Raw genomic sequence first — 13306 nt, 5'->3', positions numbered from 1 at the left:
TTTTCTCAGCAGGGCCAAGAACTCTGGAAATTGTATCTCAGAGTCTTAATCTGACATCTACATAGCCCCTAAAAAGTCTATTTTCATTCCAGTCCTTTCTGCACTCAGCCCCTTCTCTTTCTCTCTCAGTGATCAAATATTTAATCCCACCCTGCCACAGAAAAAAGAGAAGCCAACATACCAAAACACTTGCTCAGGTTTGTCTGCTTGTCTATAAAAACCTTGGCAGACACGACGTTCCCAAAGGGCATAAACATCTGCAGCAGATCCTGGTCTCCAAACTCCTGCGGCAGGTGGTAGATGAACAGGTTGGCTCCCTCTGGACCTTCAAAAGACCCAGTGGTTGGGAAAGTATGAGTATGAAGCTCACTTACGACCCTGCACCAATGGTCTTTCACTATCATTGTTAAAATTCTCCAGATACAAGGCAGACACTCAAGCACCACCGCTGAAACCGACTGCTCCCCTCAGGTTTGGCCATGCTTCATCTCACTAAGAGATGTCACAATTCTGCCCTGCAGGAGGGTGATAAAGCGGATGGACCTGTGTGTGTAGCAGTAAAACAGACACTAGAGGTCATAAAGAAGCACGGAAAAGGACGCAGCAAGAGCTTAGAAACAAAACAGGTTCCAAAACTGTGCCCAGAAACCACAGGGTCAGCAAGCGAACAGGTCGGTGTCATAGGCTGAAGCGAGCGCAAGGCATTTCTGGGACAGGAAAGTTCTGGGTCTGTGGTGTTCGTTACAGATCTGTGTGCTTGTCAAGCTCAGAGCTGCACATCAGAATGCGTGACTCTAACCACGTGCAGATGGTACCGCAGTAAAAAGAAATACTTTAAATTTTAAAAAACTATTTTTACTTGAGGGAGAGGGGGAGGGGGAGGTCTCCCATGTGGGTGGCAGGGGCCCAAGTATTTTAGCCATCACCTGCTGCCTAGTAGGGTGCATTAGCAGGAAGCTGGAATTGGGAGCTGAGGAGCCAGGACCAAACTAGGGAATGTGGGCATTCCAAGTGGCAACTTATCCACTGCATCAAACACACACCCCAAAAATTAACTTTCAAAAAATGTGCCTATGATTAACACTAAGTTCAAAAACAGAATACTCCTCCATCCAACCGCCTAACGCTGATGAGTTTTCTTTGGCTTTTTAAAAAGTTTTATTATTTATCTGAAAGGCAGAGCGACAGAGAGACAGATCTATCCATCAGCTTATTCTCCAGTGGCCACAACAACCAGGTCTAAGCCAGGCCAAAGCCAGGAGCCAGGAGTCAGAACTCCAGCTTGGTCTCTCACATGGGTGCCAAGGGCCCAAGTACTTAGGATAATTCTTTCTTCTTCTTCTTTTTTTTTTTTAAAGATTTTATTTATTTATTTGAGAGGTAGAGTTACAGACAGTGAGAGGGAGAGACAGAGAGAAAGGTCTTCCATCCGCTGGTTCACTTCACAAATGGCCACAATGGCCAGAGTTAGGCCAATCTGAAGTCAGGAGCCAGAAGCTTCATCCAGGTCTCCAAAATGGGTGCAGGGGCTCAAGCACTTGGGCCATCTTCCACTGCTTTCCCAGGCCATAGCAGAGAGCTGGATCAGAAGAGGAGCAACCAGGACTCAAACCAGCGCCATATGGGATTCTGGTATTGCAGGTGGAAGATTAAGTTACTGCACCACAGCGCCGGCCCCTCAATAATTTTCTAACCAAGGAGTTTTATGACAATTGCAGCCCAGCCATTCTCCAGCCACCCTGTCCTCCTTGTGGCGCACTGCTGCCTCAGGGCTTGCACATTTGCTGCCCCATTCTCTTCTTCCTCTAGATAAATGCAAAGTTGCCTTCCTCACTCGTCTCAGGACTCTGCTTAAACTTAACATCAGACCTCCTCTGAGCAGTCTGCACAGAGTGCAGCTGCCTCAGCACTCCCTTTGCTGCTTTTCGATTCTCAGAGCACTGTCTGAGACACCTCATGCTTTTGTTTATTGTCTCTGTGTGTTGTCTCCATTAATTACTTGCTTATGAGACAGGTGTCCCCACTACCAACAACCAAGACCAACCAAGTATCTGATTCAGCGCCAGGACAAGGACAAGGGATAAGACCAAGACTCCCTGCCCCCTCAACAAGAGAGGATATTAGTCTTTCCCACATGAGTGCTTAACCCTTGCCAGATCCTGCTTATAAAAATCCCGCCAAACATGGCACAAGGGTAGCAGCAGGACTTCTGGTCATGTGAACCATCTTCAGTTCTCTATCTAGAAAGCCTTTTCTGGGGCCAGCGCTGTGGCGCAGCAGGTTAAAGCTCCAGTCTGCAGCACCAGCATCCCATATGGGCGCTGCTTTGAATCCCAGCTGCTCCATTTCCGATCCAGCTCTCTGCTGTGACCCGAGAAAGCAGTAGAAGATGGCCCAAATGCTTGGGCTCCTGTACCTGAATGGGAGACCCGGAGGAAGTGCCTGGCTTTGGATCGGTGTAGCTCTGGCTGTTATGGCCATCTAGGGAGTGCAGCAGCCAGCGGGTAGAAGACCCCCCCCCCCCGCCGCCGCCTCTCTGTGTAACTCTGCCCTTCAAATAAATAAATAAATCTTTAAAAAAAAGTCTTTCCTATATTTAACACCATTTATGTCAAAGGACATCCTTCCTCCTACATAAGTATATAGGTCATAATTTTTTTTTAACTTAAAAAATTACTTATTTGACAGGCAGAGAGAGAGAGAGAAGGATATCAGGATCTCACCCACTGGCTCCCTCTCCAATGCCTTAGAGCCAGCAGCTGGGAACGCAGCCCAGGTCTCCCACACGAGCAGCAGGAATGCAACTGCAGAAGCAGTCACTGCTGCCTCCAGAGTCTACAGCAGGAAGGTGGAGTCAGGAGCCGCAGGCGGGCACTGAACCCAGCTGTTCTGATATGAGACACAGGCATGTCTCATATCGCTAGGTCAACGCCTGCCCCCAGAGGCCATTAATTCCTTCTGTCCTCTCATCCCTCAGCTTGTTACCAAGGACAAGCATTGATCAGAAAGTGAGGAAAATGGCAAATGATACAGCTAAAAGGGATCCCTAGACTGAAGTTCCACTGACATATTTAGAATCTGGAGAGGTGACTTCCTACAAAAACAGATTCTTGTCAAATGATATCAGAAACAATAAGGCCACCGCATGCTGCTTCTTCCAGGAAGGCATACTGAGGTTAGGATCTGAGCCGCACCCAGAAATCATTGCAAAACGAGCTCACACTTTGCAGAGTTTCAGTCTATTCCAGACACCATCCAAGGCAAGTGTTGGTCTGACTACCTAAATGGTTCTCTTGGCTTTTATTCTGCCTCTTGGCTCTGTGTGGTCCCCATCCCTGAGCCCAATCCCCCTTTGCACTCACCTTCCTTCTGGCTTCCAGCAGCACCGATACTCTGCTGCGTCAACAGGTTCTGGTTGTACAGAGTGGGGAGCGCTGCAGCAGCATACTGCTGAATGCCCGAGTAGGCCTGGGTGAGGGCCTCCATGGTGCTCCCGGTGCCGTTGGAAAGGCCACTGCTGCCCAGGCCACCATTTAAAGCAGCCATCCCTTGGTCAGGAAAAGAGAAAAATTAACATACTGGGAAGACACACTGATGCCAGACAGTTACACTCAAGTACATCTAGATGAGCGGAAACTCCACAGTTCTCCCTCTCCTCTCCCACTGAGCTTCTCCCTGAGGAGTACCACCTAACTGGTCAGGCTTCCGGACATTCACCAGACAGCATTATCAGCGGGGATATGAACAAACGCCATACCCAGGTATGGCTCACCTCATTACCTTCTCCCAACCTGTGGAAGAAGTGACACCGCTTACACAGGAGGAGCTCTATCTTCTCAGCTACTCTGCCAAGCTGGAATGTGCTAAGACAGTGCCAAGGACTAGGGACTAAAAGAGGTACAAGTGAGCCATGAGAAGACACGGATAAGCCTTATTATCAAAACAGCCCCTAACCTTGAGCAGCACATTCTATGTGCTAGGCATTGCTTGCTTGTTTATTCATTTACTTATTTACTTGAAAGGCAGAATTATAGCGATTGGGAGAGACAGAGATCTGCTCATCTGCTCATTCACTCCCCCAATGGCGACAATGACCAGGGCTGGGCCAGGCCTAAGCCAAGAGCCTGAAATTCAATCCAGGTCTTCCGTGTGGGTGAAGGGGCCATCTTCTGCTGCTTTCTCAGGTACATTAGCAGGGAGCTGAACTGGAAGTGGATCGGCTTGAACAGGTGGGTATCCATATGGGATGCTGGCATTATAGGCAGTGGTTTAACTGTGCTACAATGCTGGCCCCTCATTTAATTCTTAACAACCCTTCTAAATATTCTATTGCTCAAACTTCACAAATAAGAAAACGACTTGAGAAAGGCAGTCGGAAGTTATAGCTAGTAAGGGGAAGAGGTGGGATTTAACTCAGGTCTGACTTGCAATCCCACAATTATTATCCCTAACTTTACTGGGCTACTCCAATCATACCAGGATTTTGTTTAAGATGTGCTACCTGCAGGAGGAATAGCCTGATGACAGCCAAGAACTGCCCCTTACCTGCCAAAGAGCCAACGTTGAGGCCAGCTGTCGCTCCAGCTAATGTCTGCAGGGCTCCAAGTGAGGCAATAGGGTTTACAGAGTTACTGCTGCTGGAGCTAGGTGAAGACCCTGCTATTAGAAATCCAGGAGTTAAACTCACCCATACATGCTATCTGTTTTCAAATTTTATGTTTCCACTTGTACTGGAAAGGCAGACACAGAGAAAGACAGTTTCCATCTGCTGGTTTACTCCCCCAAATGCCCTGCAACAGCTGCAGCTGGGTGAAGCTGAAGCCAGGAGCTGAAACCCAACCTGGAATTCCCCCACCTGAGTGGCAGGGACCAAAGTTCCTGAACCATCACCTGCTGTCCCCCAAGATGCACAATATCAGGAAGCCGGATCAGAAGTGGAGTCTGGACTTGAACCAGGGACTCCAATAATGAGAGGTAGACATCCCAAGTGGCATCTTAACCTTTGTGCACAATGACACCCTCCCCGCCATCAACAAGAACCTAAGTACAAGAATGATACTATCCAATTATCTGCAAAGAGATCTTCAGTTACTAATTCTGATAACTAGACTATCCTTGCAGGACAGAGCCACACATCATGGCTACAGCAAACCAGAAATTACAAGAATTCTCTTAAGTCAGAGATGACATTTGAAAGTCTGTTGTTTATTATATGACCCATCTGGAAATGGATGTTAACTACTTTCCAGAATAACATTTCCCTCCCTTTGGATTCTGCCTTTAGACAAAGAGGATTTACCCAAGGCACACTGGCCCTTATTACACGCTTACCTGAACTGGTGAGTACGCTGAGGGGACTGCTGGATGTAGTGAGAGCACTGGTACCACTTGGTGTGTTCTGAGCTGCGCTAGCTGCAGCAGCCAGTGCAGCCAAATTCTGTAACTGCATTGCATTTAACCCTGCAACATCCAAAGCAAGGTATCAGCCAGCAGATTAAGGTGCCTCCTATGAACTCCAGCAATGCCAGCACATGCTGGAAGAATGGTGGTGGTCCAAGACAAAGAGGAACTGTTCTAGATAAGCCTTCTAAGCAATATTACAAGCCTCTAAGAAAGACTCAGATAGCAATATGAAAATTGAAATTACTTTCTGAGACAAGATAGTTAATCCAATAGCTTTATTACCCAAATGACAGTTAGAAAAGGAGCCCAAGAGAGCACTGCCAATACCTGTGGCACAGGATGGGATTACAACCCAGTCCCTCACTCACACTTTACAAGGGGGTCTGCTCTTCGCAATGGAGGGGAACACGTGGAAAATGCAGCAGAGATTCAGAAGGCCCAGGAGCAATTACAGGGACTAATACACATGACACGAGCAACAGACATAAAGAAAACATCGCTACTTGAATTAAACTAGCCATCATCAGAAGAGAAAAAACACCACAGGAAAGAGCTCCAGGGAGAACTGGACAGCACAGTCAAGGGGTAAAGAAATCTGAATTGCACTTTGGATGTTGCCCAATCATTTACTAGATGATGCAAAAAGCAGATGGGGGGGGGGGGGGGAGTGGGGAGAATACAAAGAGTAAGAATAAAAATTACCATCTAACAACTTTCCAAAAACACACAGCAAACTATAATTTCCTGGGACAAGATGAACCACTACCAAAATTCTTCAAATTACAAAACAGTTAACTGAAGATTATCCCTTTCTCAAATGTATTTGCCTCACTTAAACCACTGTAAAAGGTACAGGCACCAATACCACTAGAACTGCCTTATTCCTTATCCCCAAGTTTTATAATGGCCCTGTTTCAGGTTTTCTATGGAACCCCCATTTTGTTATAAATTTCAGTCATTTGTCAATTGAGTCTTATGTGTACATTAACAGCAACAGAGAAATTTACCTAAGAAATAACATGTGTAAGATACACAGGTAACTAAAGTGGGTTCTAAGAGCTTCAGGGCAAGCCATCTGCACAGAAGCCATCTTTGGCTTTATATCACTGGAAAAGTCACTACTGTGGAAATAAAGGATTTATGCAAATTTCTCCTTATCAAAATGGCTTAAGATAGTCTGCAGGTGCAAAGAGCTCTCTTTCATACTCTCACTCAACAGTGACTTAAGGGTTGGGTGGGGAGTGGACAACAACCTCAGAACAATGTGGCCACAACTAAACAAATTAACAACAGAACCACCTCATACAGACAAGGCAGATGAGTCCTGGGACATCCATCAGAGGTTAGGTTTACATAATGAGCCATGTAAAAACTCTCAGGCTGCTGCCAGCTGGGTCTCTGGCCTGGGTCTGCTGCTCCTCCGCAGTGGTGCAACACTTACCTCCCATTGGGTGGAGGCTGCTCAGGGTGTTGAGGTTCCCAGAGGAGGCAGTCTGCTGAAGGAGCTGCAAATAAAGCTAGACATTACACCAAAAAACAGAACAAGAGTGAGAGTGAGGGCTGGTTCTGCATCTGGGATAACTCTACAGCACAGCAAAGCGAGAGTGCAGAGGCCCCCAGAGAGAAGAAAGTCGAAGACAAGATCCCAAGCGAACACGACAGCAACATGAGGCTTATGACACCACAGGACAAAACAGAGCTAGAGGCCTGGCCCAGAGGTAGCGCGGTCACTGAGTACTGGGCCGAGCTCAGGGTCCCTGCACAGCAGAAGGCAGCAGAGCAGACAACACAAGCACGACAAGAAGTAAGCTACACTCAAGCAGCTGCAAAGTCGCCTGGTGAGCGTCTGTGCAGGCTGACTGCCGTTGTTTCTAGTTCTCTCCCTACAGCTCCCCTTACTGAGTTCTGCAGATCTCACACTGCAGATTGCTTCCATTCCTGTACACAATTTCCACTTCACACGACTATTTTAATGATCACATCCGACTATCTCATGGTATTTCTTGAAGTTACCTTTTACTCCCAAGTTCTACATCTATCCAGCCCTATGGATCTCTTCCTCTCCAAATTGGCCTTCACTGCTTCAGAGTACCAAGTGACTGGTCAGGTCATACCAGGTTCATTTTCTTCCAATGGTTGCTCCATAACAAATCAAAGAGGGCCTATGTGCAAGCTTATAGAACTTGTTGACCTTACTCTGTTTCTTAGCAAACCACAACCTTTCTCCAACCTAAAAATCATCACTCCATTTAAACTCAATCACTGTTCCCAACAGAAAACTGGTATTCTAATACTGGATCCTTTATTCAACCTGTTCCCCATTTCTCACAAGCATCTGACTTGGTCCCTTCTCATCAATAGTTCCTCTAAGCCAGAGTTCACGAATGAGTTTTAGGAGGTCCACAAACCTCCAGAGATAGGAAAAAAAAATCATGCACATATATCTAATTTTAAATTACTTTTCAAAGGAGTCCACAATCCCACAAAGATTCAGAACTATGGTTCTAGTCCAGTTGAACTCAGTTGGTTCAAGGCCACACAATCCAGAAAGATTTTCATAATTAATGATTACCTACTATCACTTACACACCATCTGTACCCACATATCTTCATTTTGTCTCCTTAAATACTCTTGGCAATGTGTTCAATCCCAACTACTGAATTGTGCCTACTGTACTTGGCACCTTCATTTCCTCTTTAAACCAGAACACCTGTTTGGCAGGGGATCATGTCTAAATGAAACACAGACCGTAACTCTCTTAATACCATCATGTGTTTCCTGAGTGTAGTAATGACAACAAAAGGGGAACTCTTCCCAACAAAGAGCCTCTAATACTAAGAAAAGCAAATGGATAGGATCATTTTTGAAGCATTAGCATTCTGGTAAAAGACCGCATCTGAACTTTCTGAACTTTAATGTTCTAGTACTAAGAAACAATCTAATCTGTTGAATACAACAACCTTCTATATTTTTTAACTTCAGATAAATACTAGTTAGGATAAACTGGGATTTCTCCTAAAATTTTAGAAATATGGAAAGCAAAGGGTATTAAATTAACCAAAACTCAGCAGTGGGGAACAGAAATCATTACCTTTCCTGTTTCCACACAGAATAATATTTTACAGGATGAGGAATGACTGCTTATACTGATTATTCCTTTATGAATAGCTTTGAACTTCATACAAATTTAGTGATTTCATCATTTATAACTTCAGAGAAAACTTTTTCTGATTCACGTGTTTTAAGTGTCTTGTGGTAGCTATAAATCTTTAACGGGGTTAAAGCAATAATAATCCTCTGTAGCCAGCGCCAGGGCTCAATAGGCTAATCCTCCGCCTTGTGGTGCCGGCACACCGGGTTCTAGTCCCGGTCAGGGCGCCGGACTCTGTCCCTGTTGCCCTTCTTCCAGGCCAGCTCTCTGCTGTGGCCCAGGAGTGCAGTGGAGGATGGCCCAAGTGCTTGGGCCCTGCACCCCATGGGAGACCAGGAGAAGCACCTGGCTCCTGCCTTCGGATCAGCACAGTGCGCTGGCTGCGGTGGCCACTGGAGGGTGAACCAACAGCAAAGGAAGACCTTTCTGTGTCTCTCTCTCTGTCTACTCTGCCTGTCAAAAAAAAAAAATAATAATCCTCTGTAACATATATTTCAGACCTATTAAATCTAAATATCCAAATACAACTAGACCTTCTTTTGATCAAACTCAACAGAGAGATCAAATTAAAAGAAATCTATACGTAAATACAGTGGACTTAAATGTATACCTGTAAAACTCATTTAATAATGTCTATGTGAATCTCTTAAGCTCTCAATCTGCTGAAACAAACATATATCATACTCTTTAGGGAAGAATCAATATGGACGATATCAAGATATCCAGAGAAAGACATTTGGGAGTCGAGATTCCTTCAGGAATCTTCGTCCTGAAGCAAAGATACATGGTATTTCTAAATCATTTAAATCAGGAAAACAGAATTTGACTTTAACTGTAGCAAAAGCTGAGATGCATGACCAGGAAAAAGAAAGAGAGTGAGAGAATAAGAGAGAGTGAGTGAGTGAGAGAGAGACTCTGACTGTGGGAGACTAATATAACTTAAAAACAACACATTGCCTGAATTTTTACATACAATTTCCATTCAACCAAAGCTGTAAATGCCACTGTGTCTGTTAGCTAGAGAGAGCAGAGGAAGAAACAGCTGAGAGCTTGCACAGTCTGCAGAAAGCAAACCACAAAGACTCACTGCTAAATACTGGGGTCCAAGAGTGTTTAGACCAGCAAGGTTTCCCCACACAGATGCTGCACTGATTTGCTGCATCTGTTGCTGGAGCTGCTGGGCCATTCTCTTCTGTTCTTTGTCCTTCTGTGTATCAGCAAATTTTACCACCATGGGGGACGAGCAGCCCTGTGAAAACATCAAAGGGTCAAATTCCTCCTTCTGCGTGAAGGAAAAATCCTTTGTGATAACATACAGGCTGCACTCTAAATTCATTCACAGTCAAATGATTCTCCTTCTGATGGATAGGAGTAACAAAAGACAATTAAAAAGGTCAACTATTTCCAATATGTTAATTTTAAAGAAAACAATGGTTTTAAATTTTCATGACAGACTTGTTTAACTTTTAGGGCAATTAGATGCAGCACATGCTGATGGACTTTTGATTGCCAACTGTCACACAGGCTACAGAAGCTGCCTCTTTTCACCTGTCTGCTCCTTACCTCCATGGTCTGTGCTTGGTGCATTGCTTTGATAGCTGTCTGTGCCATGGCTCTTGTTGTAAAAGTCACAAATGCACAACCTGATGAGAGAAGAGTCAGTAACTCATTCATTCATTTGCTTTTTATGTATCTGACATACATTTAACTGAGCACCTACTACACTGCAACTATCATGCTGGTAATACCTGTCTTCAGGGGTTTGTGAGCTGGTGCTCACGAAAAGAAAAGATATATGGAGAAAGATATGTTATAACAGTGTGATTAATGAAAACCAGAGAACCACAGACAGGGAGAAAGGAGGAATTATATCCTCTATTCTAAAATGAGAGAAAGTGTTTCCATTTTGACATCAAGAAATTTTTAAGCATAACAGAGAAACTCTGATACATGGCACTGAAGTGTACAGTGCAGACCTCTTAGTGGGCTGGGAGAATACAAAAGGGATCAACTAGTAGCAGGGGCCTGCTGGGATTCACACAGCAGGCCCAATCTCTTCATGTTAACAGGGTCAAGGTATCTAGGGATCACTGGTTTCTACTGGTCCAACTAAACAGTGACTCCAAATTTAAGACAAGTGTCTTTAAGCTAAAGTACCACCTCGGCTCAGGCCATCAGGTCCCCGCAATATCCGGCACTCTTCAATCTGTCCAAATGAAGAGAACATGACTCGGATGTCATTTTCAGTGCACTTCTTGGAAATCATACCAATGAACAGCTTCCTGTCTTCCACTGCTAAGAGAGTAAAACACAAAAGACTTGAAAATTATTACTACACTAGGCAGTACACAAACTGGCAGCCAGATTGCCTGGGTTTGAAGCCTGGCTCTGTGTCTCACACCACATTTCATGGATCCCAGAATTCATTTTTCCCATAATTTTACATGCTCTCTTGTAACAACCAGTATCCTAAAACTATGTAAGCAACTGGAAGCATTCAGATGAAACACGGTAGCAGTGTGATCTTGTAAAAGTGCCTGTTTCCTCATCTGATTAATAGGGATAATGAGGTTTAACTCAGAGGGTACTGGTGAATATTAAATTCAAAGGGCTCAGCATCTGGCCTGTTTTCTCTCAATAGCAATCACTGCTGAGAGAGAGAGAGAGATAAAAGCACACATCTTTCGATGGGTGACACTACCTATTTTCTTGAAGACTAACTCTCCTTCCTAACTTGTTCATTTCCTCCCTCATGCCCATCCATAGGAAATTATATCGATCAAGAATTTTTCAGTTCATTCTAAAATGTTCATGTCAACTTTCCCTGTCAGCGATTTTCCTCACTTGTTTATCATACATATTTTACAGAAAAAAAATAAAAAGACAACTTAACAGATTCCCTGGAGCACAAATCAATCCAGATATTCTAAGAACATACACACTAAAAGAAACGTTGTAAGGGGGCTGGAGCCGCGGCTCACTAGGCTAATCCTCCACCTGCAGCGCCAGCACCCCGGGGTTCTAGTCCCGGTCGGGGCGCCAGATTCTGTCCCAGTTGCCCCTCTTCCAGGCCAGCTCTCTGCTGTGGCCAGGAGTGCAGTGGAGGATGGCCCAAGTCCTTGGGCCCTGCACCTGCATGGGAGACCAGGAGAAGCACCTGGCTCCTGATCAGCGCAGTCCACCGACCACACCGGCCATTGCAGGATGAACCAACGGTAAAGGAAGACCTTTCTCTCTGTCTCTCTCACTGTCCACTCTGCCTGTCATAAAAAAAAAAAAAAAAAGAAAAGAAAAGAAAAAGAAACCTTGTAAGGGAAGACTTTATTTACTTGCTTACCATTGTTCTTCTCGCTGTCAGCAGGTTTCATCTGTATAGGATGATGCATCTAAAAAGGAAAATCCGTAAGTACTATTGCCATACACGTTGATGGTATTTAGAACATGAATGAGGATTCAAAAAGAAATTCTGGTGAAATGAGTTGGCAATCCCTTTCATAGTGCTGGCTGTTATGTTTCTAATCCAGTTCCCTGCTAATGTGCCAAAGCAAGCAATGGAATATGGCCTAAGTGCTTAGGCCTTTAGCTACCCATGTGAGAGACCCAAACTGAAATCTCAGTTCCTGACTCTGGCCTGACCCAACCTGTTGCAGCCACTTGGGGAGTGAACCAGCAGACAGAAGATCTCTCTGTCATCCCCTGCCCTCAAGTTTGTCTCTCCCCTTCTCCATCATTCTCTCAAATAAATCTTTAAAAAGCAGAAAAAAAAAAGAAAAGAAACTGCAGAACTAGAGCCTTCAGGGTTCTTGCTGAATTCATGTCTTTCTCATGCATCATCTTTTCTCATAAAAGATAATGGAGGCCGGCGCCGTGGCTTAACAGGCTAATCCTCCACCTTGCGGTGCCGGCACACCGGGTTCTAGTCCCGGTCGGGGCACCGGATTCTATCCCGGTTGCCCCTCTTCCAGGCCAGCTCTCTGCTATGGCCCGGGAGGGCAGTGGAGGATGGCCCAGGTCCTTGGGCCCTGCACCCGCGTGGGAGACCGGGAGAGGCACCTGGCTCCTGGCTTCGGATCAGCGAGATGCGCCGGCCGCAGTGGCCATTGGAGGGTGAACCAACGGCAAAAAGGAGGACCTTTCTCTCTGTCTCTCTGTCTCTCTCTCACTATCCACTCTGCCTGTCAAAAAAAAAAAAAAAAAAGATAATGGAGGGACCAGCACGGTGGTGTAGCTTGTAAAGCCTCCGCCTACAGTGCTGGCCTCCCATATGGGCACGGGGTTCAAGACCCAGCTGCTCCACTTCCGATCCAGCTCTCTGCTATGGCCTGGGAAAGCAGTAGAAGATGGCCCAAGTGCTTGGGCCCCTGCACCCATATGGGAGACCTGGAAGAAGCTCCTGGCTCCTGTCTTTTGATTGGTGCAGCTTTGACCTTTGTGGCCAGTTGGGGAGTGAGCCAAAGAATGGAAGACCTTGCACTCTCTCTCTCTCTGCCTCTCCTTCTCTCTATATAACTATTTGAAATAAATAAAAGAAGTGAAATGTGAAAGGACCCAAAACACTTCTTTAAAAAAAGATAGTGAAAGGGCCAGCACTGTGGTGTAGTGGGCTAAGCCTCTGCATGCAGCACCCAGCATCCCACATGGGCACCAATTGGAGTCCCAGCTGCTTCCCTTCTGATCCAACTCTCTGATGATGGCTTTGGAAAGCAGTGGAGGATGGCCCAGGAGCTTGGGTCCCTGTACCTGTGTGGGAG

General features: G+C 45.5%; 1 protein-coding gene across 9 annotated transcripts in view; it reads right to left on the bottom strand.

The window, feature by feature from the left end:
• Window positions 1-13306, bottom strand: part of CELF1 (CUGBP Elav-like family member 1) — a 111767-nt gene that overhangs the window by 13789 nt on the left and 84672 nt on the right. For 6 of the 9 annotated variants that reach the window (XM_062196148.1, XM_062196147.1, XM_062196149.1 and 3 more), the window contains 9 exons: window positions 11893-11941; window positions 10716-10850; window positions 10119-10198; window positions 9643-9804; window positions 6845-6920; window positions 5332-5460; window positions 4546-4659; window positions 3363-3548; window positions 182-325 (listed from right to left, as the gene is read on the bottom strand). In XM_062196148.1, coding sequence (XP_062052132.1) covers window positions 182-325; window positions 3363-3548; window positions 4546-4659; window positions 5332-5460; window positions 6845-6920; window positions 9643-9804; window positions 10119-10198; window positions 10716-10850; window positions 11893-11941 — 1075 coding nt within the window. The remainder of the gene's footprint in view (window positions 1-181; window positions 326-3362; window positions 3549-4545; window positions 4660-5331; window positions 5461-6844; window positions 6921-9642; window positions 9805-10118; window positions 10199-10715; window positions 10851-11892; window positions 11942-13306) is intronic. The other 3 variants (XM_062196145.1, XM_062196146.1, XM_062196144.1) reach the window with 3 other exon arrangements.

Source organism: Lepus europaeus, chromosome 7 (assembly GCF_033115175.1).
Source record: "Lepus europaeus isolate LE1 chromosome 7, mLepTim1.pri, whole genome shotgun sequence".
In the NCBI taxonomy this organism is placed as follows: Eukaryota; Metazoa; Chordata; class Mammalia; order Lagomorpha; family Leporidae; genus Lepus; species Lepus europaeus.
This window is presented reverse-complemented; position numbering and strand designations above follow the sequence as displayed.